The sequence below is a fragment of the Chinchilla lanigera genome, unplaced genomic scaffold (genome assembly GCF_000276665.1).
Source record: "Chinchilla lanigera isolate Chin_1 unplaced genomic scaffold, ChiLan1.0 scaffold00013, whole genome shotgun sequence".
In the NCBI taxonomy this organism is placed as follows: Eukaryota; Metazoa; Chordata; class Mammalia; order Rodentia; family Chinchillidae; genus Chinchilla; species Chinchilla lanigera.
This window is the reverse complement of record NW_004955414.1, coordinates 14,228,889-14,239,450: the sequence shown is the minus strand read 5'-3', so window position 1 is coordinate 14,239,450 and position 10,562 is coordinate 14,228,889. Positions and strand designations below refer to the sequence as shown.

The following is a 10,562-nucleotide window of genomic DNA, read 5'->3' as shown; positions in this document are numbered from 1 at the left end:
TAATATAGAAAACCTAGATTTATTTGTTAAGCTATTACAAAGACAAAACAATTACCATCAGGGGTACTTTAAGGACCTCATCCCAGTTCACTTGTTCTGTTACAGAAAACTAACCTAAGAAGGTAGAAATTAAAGGATACAACCTACAAGTCTAGAACAAAGCAGACTGGAAAAATAGGGTGGAAGGACAGAAGCTACCCAGAAGCACTTAGTGGTAAGATTTGCAACTGGGATGTTTCCCAAGAGACCACCTAGAGAGGTCTGAATTAATCTCAGCTCCAAATTAGTGAGACTCTTGCCCTGTGGAGAACGACAAGACTGATCCTTCCGAGTTCTCTGCCTTTTCTTTTAGGGATAAGGATATCTCTAGACTCCAATGACCTGCACCCCCCTTCCCCCAAAAAATCTTAACTTCAGCCTATTTCCTGCTCAGTTCCTGCTAGTGTATGGACAACGCATACAAGAAAGGCAGGAATTGCAGCCTAGTCAGTGGGTACCTAGACACAAAGTTTGAGAGTAAAAGATAAACTACAAATACCCCCTTTGTTAAGCTAATTCACCTTTGTTAATAAAGGTCATAGTTTCTTCTGCTGGTGACAACTTGCTGTCTCAGTATAGTTTATCTTGAGGAAGAACTGGTTTAAGTGAGTTTTGGAGAAGGAAAAAGACTTTCATCAACCTCTCTTCAGAGGGAAGAGGCACCAAGTTCTCTCTACAGTTATGAGCAGAATCTGAAAAACAAAAGGTTGACAATGTCAATAGCAACTATCATTTATTGAATGCCTTGTTAGGAGTGTCAGGGGAGTAAATGTATCTCAGGCCTTACAATAACCTGCCAGGCAGTTATCATCCCCATTTTGCAGATGAGGAAATTGAGGATCAGACAAGTTATATGCCTCATCTGAAGGCACAGTCCAGTGTGTGGTAGAGCTACTATCCCACCATTCACATACCTTCCCTTCACTCCATCTCATGCATTTAGAGGTCCTAGTTCCATTATCCAGAAATTACTAATGGTTACATAAACACTAATTATTCCTTATTCATCCTTCAATGGCACACATAATTTTAGATGATTATAAATTTACAGACACTGTTTGGAATTCAGGTCAACTACCCAGACAAGGAACATAAAAAAACTTCATGAAAAGTATCTCTTTACCTCTGAACAGAGAACACAAAACAAACAAAAAATAGGCCACTAATTCATGGGAAAATTTATGGCTATTTTATGGTTATTTCACAATTACAAAGAATCCTAAGAATTCTTGCCAGGGATTATAGCAGCATCCCATTTGTATAACCATTAATGTCAGTCCAAATGCGTTTCTCATGATCATTATTAACAGAGTAGTTTATGTTCTCTAAAGAGTCTATTTTTTAAGGATAAATACTTGAAAGCAAAAAGATCAAAAATTCTGCCTTCCAGTTTCAATAAAAGTTACTAAACAACTTTAAGTGAAAAAGTCAACATGCTATAAAGAATGTAACAAGAAATAAGCAAAGATGACCGGCACTGGTACCAAAAGGTCTGCCAAGGAGAAGCTACAGACATGTGGAGCGAGAGCTGAGAATCAAAGCTTCCAGAGCACCAGTGGTGTGCACATAACTGCGGGGGAGGCATCACTGATTTCAGACCATAAGCAGCCACTGACATAGTGAATGCAGAAATAAAGAGTTAAGATTTATGCTACTTTAATCCCTGGCAAGAATTCTGCGGATGCTTTGTAATGGTGAAATAATCACAAAATAGCTACAAATTTTCTCATGAATTGGTGGCCTATTTCTTGTTTGTTTTGTCTTCTCTGCTCAGAGGCAAAGAGATACTTCTCATAAAGTTTATTCATGTTTCTTCTCCGGGTAGTTGACCTGAATTCCAAACAGAAATAACAGAACTCTATAAAGGTTACTTTCTGATAGTTCTACTGGCAGGACCTGGAAAGCAAGCACAGATATAGTATCACAATTCATGATTGGTATGAGAATTGTTTTATTTACAACGGCAATACTTTGAAAGGACTGGAACTTTAAAAGGCTGATTTCTGATATAAAATTAAACTGTACAGGAATTACAACTCAATAAAGTTAATGAATACTTAAGATTCAGAATTAAACGTATCAGAAGAAAACAAGGAATTTTGAAATATGTGACTTACCAGCAAATAATGAGAGCTTACAAACTACTGGAAGACTGATGGAGGCAGCAGTTAAGTCAAATATACAAATGTTGCTTAATAAAATAAAAGAACCTGGGAAGCAATGGCTCAAAAACAGTATGAATTCAAGAAGACAATGCCATTACAGGATAGAAAGTGGCATAATTTAACAATGGCAAAAATTTCACAGCTTATAAAGGAAAGACTATTATGAAGGTTACTAGTGCTAGCTCCATATGGTATAAATTAGCTACGTGACCTTTAGTTACTACCTAATACAGCTTATATACTCAAGCTGACAAAGGATAATATACTTTCCCCTAATAACAAAGAAGCAAACAAGGACAAACTTCAGGCAAAGCTCTGTATCACCAGAGAGGGAAAAAAAACTGGCCAAGAGCTCTTACATATGTCAGCCATGAAAAGCAGATAGGAAACAGCCTAGGAAAGGATAGCTTTTGGACAAAAGTACAGGGAGGAGTTGGGGATTTAGCTCAAAGGCACAGCGCCTGCCTGGCAAGCACAAGGTCCTGAGTTCGATTCTCAGTACCAGGGGAAAAAAAAAAAACAAAACAACAACAACAAAAAAGTACAGGGACCTAATACTAAGATCCCTAGGACCTCACTGATTTTCCATGGTCCCTCATTGTTTTTCCATGAGGGAGATAAATGCAAGATTATGATTAATGCCTTAGACTCTGTTTGGAACTACTTCTACTTCCTCCCTAAATTGAAAAGCAGTGGGAAGTAGCAAGTCACGAATGTGTTAAGGTTCAAGGATTGCAAGCAAGAAAAGGACTCAAGAGCAGACTAGGGCAGGTTCTACTACTCCCACGTGAGCCTACAGGGAGTCTCCGTTTCTGAACAAATGGCTAAGGTCAATGGTTAAACTCTTAAGTCCACTTATGTCTTTTTCTTCTACATAACAATTCCCACTGCAGTGCTTGGCACAGTAGGTGTATGATAGATGTTAAACTGAACAATACTATGTTTGCAGACTGACTTCTTAGGGGGAAAAAGCCATGTAGTTTTCAGGAACTTCAAAAATCACTGCTTATAGAGCTTTCTTAAGTTATGAAAATTAAAATTAATCATATCATATGACTTTCATGTTTAGTAAGAATAAACTACTCACCTTAAAGCAACATACATCATTTTTTTAGTGATCAACATCTGCATCCTCAAACTGTCCTGCAACTGTTGGTGTAGTATCTACTTCCATGCCATCTGAACAAAAAAATTATTTGCTGAGACATACTCTACTGAGCAGTTGAAAAAGGGAAAGATTCAATTTATAATTTCAGTTAGAACGAAGCTACTGCCCTCTGCTGGTTAGAGTTGCTATTTTTTTCTTTGAAAAAAAAAAAAAAAAAAAAAAAAAAAAACCAAACCTGAAGTACATATCCAAAAACAGACTGAGAAGGAAAATGCTACCAGTAGATTTAGCTTAGTTAAAATTACTACATACACTGAACATTTACTTTGTAAATTCTCAACCTTAACATTAAAAGGACTCCAGGCAGGAATTTTCTTTTTCATTTTGTGGTACTGGGATCAAACCCAGAGTTTCATGCATGCTAGGCAAGTGTTTTCTCTGCCACTGTGCTGCATCCCTAGTCCTAGGTAAGACCTTTCCAATGCAGTAGGTTTCAACTGTTCACTCTTCTCAGATCTGCACTGTTTGTGATAGGCTTTTTAAAAAGGTATGTAGCCCTGTCTCCACAGAACATGTAACAACATTCATGAAAAAGGACAAGATCAGCAGAATGAACTTCTTGCTCATCTGTTTTTCTCATCTCACCAGATTAAAAAGTTGGGCAGGAAACAGGGAAAGTAAGTCTGGAGACTTGTTTATAGCTGCTTTCTCTATTTCCTCACCCCAATTAGCACCTCAACTCTTCCCCCATCAAACTTCTGCCAAGAGCCCCTTGGCATCTCACTGCTGGCACATGCAAATGCCATGTATCTAAAGTAATTCATCACCTTTCCATGCAAAAATGCTTCTCCTTCCTATCTTGCTAACGGGTACTTCTTACCTACCCAAACCCAAAACTCAAGTCTGTTTCTAACTTCCGTTGGTTCTATCTCTTAAATCTCTCAAATCTGTCAAGTCTTTTGATATTCACTGCCTATACTTAATTTAGGTCACAACTCTCATCTAACTTAATATGTAAGTCACATAACGTAACTTCTTTTTTTTTTTGTTTTTTTGACTTTTTGAGACAGGGTCTCGCTATGCAGTTCAGGCTGGCCTTAAGCTCACTTTGTAGCCCAGGCTGGTCTCAAACTCACAAAGATCCTCTTGCCTCAGCCTCCCAAGTGCTGGGATTACAGGCGTGTGCTACCATGTCCGGCCACATAACATAACTTCTCCCAGTATCTTTCCTTTCCAATCAATTTCCCATATTACAACCAAGTCATCAAATTCTTCATGGGTTCCCACTGACACAAGAGTAATGTTCAACACCACCCCCCACCCCACCCCACCCCCGTGCTGGGGCCTGAACCCATGGCCTTCACACTGAGCCATCTCCTCAGCCCTTTTTTTTCCCTTTTTGTTGACAGAGGGTCTCCCTATACTTAAGCCACCACACCTACCTGTTTAATGAGACTTTCAAGTTCCTTTAAGACATAGCTTGATGCACTACTTCACCTTTCTATAATAACTACCCTCCAACTCCCAAGTTCCAGACATAACAAATTAGAGTTTCCCAGAAGTGACTGGTCTCTTCAACCCTTGCACACAGCTAATCGTTCTACCTCTCTCCCAATCAGTGGATATTCCCTCTTCACCTCAGTCACTTCTCTTCATTTTTCAGATTCTAGCATAGATACCACGGCTTCCTAAAGATCTCCTATATTTCAAGGCTGTGTCTCCATATACTGTTAACTTATTCTTCAGTAGAATTTCACTGACATGCGGACAGTAACCTCATCTTCCTAGAGCACTACTGTATTTGCTGCACCAAGTTTAGTGGTTTAGTAAATAGACTCTTACACTGGACAAGTGGTGCATGCCTGTGATCCCAGCACCCTGGGAAGGTGAAACAGGAGGACTGCAAGTTCAAGTACAGCCTGGGCAATTTAGTGACTTACCAAGACACTGTGTCTCAAAATAAAAAATAAAAAAAGCTCTGGAGATGTAGCTCAATGTGATGGGCCTGAGTTCAATCCTTAGTATGTAAATACAATAAATAACTTCTTATATAAACGAGTAATATGAAGCACTAAAATGCTACTACAGGTAGTGAGGGCTTATGGGGAGTAAGAATCCTGTGGTAGCAGGTGTACAGACCTATAATCCCAGCTACTTGGGAGGCTGCGGCAGGAGATCTGAGAGTTCCAGGTCAGCCTGGGGAATTTAGTGAGACCCTGTTTCAAAATAGGAGCTGGCGCTCAGGGGTGGAGCTCAGTGATGAAGCACTTCCCTGGCATGTGGAAGAGGCCCTGACTTGAATCTCCAGCACCATAAAGGAAAAAAACAAGATAGTGGTATTCAGTTCAGAAAATGGACCAATGGTGTAGTCAAAGAAGTTTTATACATAGGCAGTCCTAATATGTTAATGTGTTAAAGGACAAAATTATCACTTTAGCCAAAGTGTGTATGAGTTTAAAGCATGTGCTATAAATTACTAAATAAGGAATTTAAGGGCTAGGGGTGCAGCTCAGTTTGATCCCAGTAATACAAACCCACACCCACAAAGAAGGGTGTTAAGAGTTAATTTTGGGGCTGGGGATTTAGCTCAGCGGCACAGTGCCTGCCTGGCAAGCGTGACGTTGTGAGTTCGATTCCCAGTACCGGAAAAACAAAACAAAACAACAACAACAACAAAAAAGAATTAATTTTATGTGTCAACTTTGCGAGGCTGTGGTACCTAGTTTGCCAGACATTATTCTAGATGTTTCTTGGAGATATTTTTTAGCTGACATTAAACTACCATACTTTTAAGTGAAGCAGAAGGCCTAGGAGAAAAATGATTAATTTTCCCTAACAAGAAATTCTGTCAGCGGACCACCTTCGGACTCAAACTATAGTATTAGTCAACTCTTCCCTGGGTTTTCAGCCTGTCAGCTGACCCTGAAGATTTCAGACTTGCCAGCCTCCACTAGGATCTGTTTTTAAACCTCCCTCTTAGTACTTACTTATCTGTTATACTTTTAGATGTACGTCTATATACACAAAGACAGCACACACATGAAACATTCCTAGGGAGGATTATTCCATTTAATAGCAGATGTTAAATGGTAATAGCAGGTATAGTAGCAGCTAGGTGTAAAACATAGGGATGTTCCCCTGCTATGTATGTGTGTAACAGATACACACTCTTTATCTGTCTCTGGACAACCAGGACTCATGGAACAGGGAAATCCAGACAGAGATGTGGACAAAGGGGAGATGATGTGAAAACACAGGGTGAAGACAGCCATCTATAAGCCAAGGAAAGAGGCTTCATTCAGACCCTTCCCTCATGGCCTCAGAGAACCAATCCTACACTTGTAACTATGACACAGGAAATTTTTTATCATTTAAGCCCTGCAGTCTATGGTACTTTATTATCAAACTAACACAGATTTACAAAAGAAAATTAATAGCCAGTATGTCTCAGTCAAAATTGTTTTCATTTCTTTGAAAATGCTTTTCCATTTCTTTGCCTGTGAGCATTTTAAAAATATTTGGCGCTAGAAATGTGGCTCAGTGGTACAGCGCCTACTCAGCATAGTGAGCCCCTACGTTTGATCCTTAGCAAAAAGAAGGCTATGAACATAATGAACAAAGCTTAGTTTTGTAGCTGATATAGACACAGGGAGGGAGTTTACTAAAAAAGACAAAACAAAAAACATAAGAATTCCTATTTTGAAATTAATTCTGGTATTTTTCCTACAGTTTCCAAAAGAAAATATGTTTCTTTACAACTTCCATTATTTCCCAAGTGCCATCTTTTCACACTGATGAGAAAGGATACTCACCTTCATAATCTCTTACTGAATCTTCTGTCCGTACCCCCGCCATGTTATACTGGCTGCTCACGGACTGGGAAAGCATTCCTTCTAATCTCTCCAATGTGGCTTGCCCTTCTGCTGTTAAATGGGATAATCCTTCTTCATAGGTATAAAATGTGGGGATATCCCCCTGTCCTTGTTCTGAAAAAACAGAAAGAGTTTGAAGGTAGTTTCACAGATGAAAGCAAAATTAATTTGATATTAATTTGTATGGAAGGTATTTTTTCTGATTAATATAAAGCTCATTTAATTAATTAATTTATTTATTTATTTTTTTTGGTTTTTCTCCGGTACCGGGAACCGAACTCATGACCTTGCGCTTGCCAGGCAGGCGCTTCTGCCGCTGAGCTAAATCCCCAGCCCCATAAAGCTCATTTTAAAAAAAAAAGAAGTCTGGAAATACATAAAGGATTAAAAAATCAGTCAAAAATCTCAAAAAGGACATATTTAGGTATCAATTTCCCCCAAAATAAGACCTAATTGGAGAAATACGCCCTAGAATGATTTTTTAGGATGCTTGTAATATAAGCCCTATCCCCAAAATAACCTCTAGTTTAGACTGTCAGCTAGATGGATGCATTTACTGGTAGTACATGTGTTGCAACCCACAATGGATGTATTGCATTATAAAATAATAATATTAATATACAACCAAAAATAAATAATATTCCTGACATTAATACTTAAAATAAATGGTAACATAAACTATAATGAAGTATTTATGAATACCGAAGTGGGAGCCTTTGGCATCGAGGTAAACTCCTACGTAACAGATGAATTCAAGACTTAACTGCTGAATAACCAACTGGAGTACAGATACAACTTGTGCATAACATGCACGCCTGCTGATGAATGGGCATGGTTGTGCTCCAGTATGAATCTTCATAATTTAATACACCAAGTGTTGTAACAGATATACTTAACACACTCACATGAAATAAAATGTTTTCATTTCTTTGTCACTTTTGTGGGGACCATTATTCCTACTTGTCATCAGTTTTGTCGGTACTTCTGTCTTGTAAGTCTCCCATTAACCCTTGGACTAATGGAAACTCTGTGAAGCCTAGCCGGCAAGAGGTTGTGACTTGGGTGAAGAAGTCATGGGATAAAGTCACTGACAGCCTATCACGGCTTTCCTCACAATAGCCCTCCCTGTGTCCTCCAGGGTGTACTTTTATCTTGCTTTTTCCTCTTTTACTTGGCCCAAGTCAATCCACAGAGCCAGTTTCTCTCACTCTTCACTTTTACTTTTTCAAATAAATTCTATCACTGTTAAAAAAAAAAATCACTGACAGCTGTCTGTACCAATGTACAATGAGCAGGATACATGGACAAGAAGTACTCATTTAAGGACCGCTCTATTGCTGGGCATGTGATTGAGGCCACTATTTCTACAGGAAGTGGAGTCACAAGAAATTCAGGCGAGAATTTGGGGTTTGGAGAGTTTAGGATGATGTTTCAGAAGACAATGAAGACTGTGTTTAGATAAATATGGATTTTTATACATAAGATTAAATGAGTAAGTATAGACTACATGATATAAATGTAGATTGTTGTACTACATGAACAAAGAAGACATCTCCTGAAAATAAGCCCTATTGTATCTTCTGGAGCAAAAATTAATGTAAGAACTGGTCTTATTTTCAGGGAAATATAGTATGTGAAGGAGGAGAATTCTAGACATCAGTTTGTCTCAGGCTGAGAATTGGGTACACAAGGAAGAAAGGGGTTTGGGCACCCAGATTGGTGTAAGGAAAAGCACAGGGAACAGCAAATGCCTCAAGTTACAACTCTACCAGGCTGGTGAATGCATTCTGCTCTGGGAAGGCAACGGGAAACACTCTTAGATAAATGAAGTATGATTCTGAGAAAAAAAGAAATGACCTTGGCAGTGAGCTATTTCAAGAAATATGTTAAATAAGGCTGACCCAGCCTCTCAAGGGGTGGCTTGATCTCTGGGGGCAGAGGGCTCAGCCTAAGACTTTCCTGATTACCCTTTCTTTCTGCCATATGCTTTCTTTCCATTTGTCTCTGTATGTCCATTTTTCCCTCCAAACATTTTTTATTTCTACCCTCAAAAACCTAGAAAGCCCATACATTTTTCTAATTTGTCTGTTAAGTGCCTCTTTCTTTCTTTCTCTTTTTTTTCTCTTTCTCTCTCTCCTTCCTTCCTTTCTTTTTTCTTCTTTTTGAGACAAGTCTCACTATGTGGTTCAGGCTGGCCTTAACCTCACTGTATAGCCCAGGGTAGCCTCAAACTTGCAGCAATCCTCCTGCCTCAGCCTCTCAAGTGTTGGGATTACATGTTGGGATTACAGGCATGTGCCACCAAGCCCAGCTCACTTTTATTTATAACCATTATGCTGAATATTTGAAGGAGCTGTAAAGAACTATATAATGCCCAACCCCCCCCCAGTACAAATAAATGCCTGAAATGAGACATTAAAACAAGTACTTTAAGATCCATTTCACTAACCGTGTGCTTCCACATCATACTCTTCTCCATCATAATCATCTGAGTCTTCATCCTCAGGGTCTGGGTGCAAGGCCTGGCATTCACACATTGCAGTGAACATCGCCTCCACTGAACAAGGATATTAAGTTGTAACTCTTTAAATGTACAATAAAATTTTATAATAAAAACAACCATCACTGCAAGTAAATGTAATGAGTAGACAAAAAGTGTCCAGGGTAACAACGTAAAACCTTCAAAATCCCACGGAGGATGATCCAGCAAGCACTTGAGACAGTGGACAAGTCACAGAACAAGGGCTAGAGGCACCACTGAAATCTCCATGGCTGGCTGGATTTCTGAGGACAGCCATCAAATCCTTGGTCACAGTGCTGTGACCCCTCTGCCATCCATTTGCTGGATTCTCACAGTCAACAGCAACAAGCAATAAAATTAACTAGACTCCTTCACTCCCAAAATATACCAGGTAGCATAGTACCTACAGTACTCTCACTACAGTCATAATCTTTTCTATGAATAGGTACCTGGTCTTCATTATTACAGATGCAAAAATGAAGAAAAAGCAATAGAAGGTAATGGTTCTAAAGGTAAACAACAAGGTGTGTGTGTGTGTGTGTGTGTGTGTGTGTGTGTGTGAGAGAGAGAGAGAGAGAATGGGGGGGAATGCTTAGTACATAAAGGAAAAGAATGTTATAGAATACTCACATGCTGATTTATCACTAGGCACAAATCTAAATTCAGTAATAGGTTCAACATCATCATCACTATCTTCCTCTTCTTCATCAGCAAGAGATTCTTTTATTTCTTCTAGAAAGGGAATAAAAACACCTTTTAGGCCGGGCATGGAGGCGCATGCCTGTAATCCCAGCACTAGGGAGGCTGAGGCAGGAGGATCATTGCCAAGTTCAAGACCAGCCTGGGCTACAAAGTGA

General features: G+C 39.2%; 1 protein-coding gene across 2 annotated transcripts in view; it reads right to left on the bottom strand.

The window, feature by feature from the left end:
* Nucleotides 1–10,562, bottom strand: part of Clns1a (chloride channel, nucleotide-sensitive, 1A) — a 19,542-nt gene continuing 8,980 nt past the window's right edge. Inside the window, exons 3-7 of one of the 2 annotated variants that reach the window (XM_005379834.2) lie at nt 10,336–10,437; nt 9,634–9,741; nt 7,125–7,298; nt 3,292–3,383; nt 645–731 (exon numbers count right to left, since the gene is read on the bottom strand). In XM_005379834.2, coding sequence (XP_005379891.1) covers nt 3,316–3,383; nt 7,125–7,298; nt 9,634–9,741; nt 10,336–10,437 — 452 coding nt within the window. In that variant the 3' untranslated portion in view covers nt 645–731; nt 3,292–3,315. Of the gene's footprint in view, nt 732–3,291; nt 3,384–7,124; nt 7,299–9,633; nt 9,742–10,335; nt 10,438–10,562 lie in introns of both variants that reach the window. The other variant, XM_013511809.1, reaches the window with a different exon arrangement.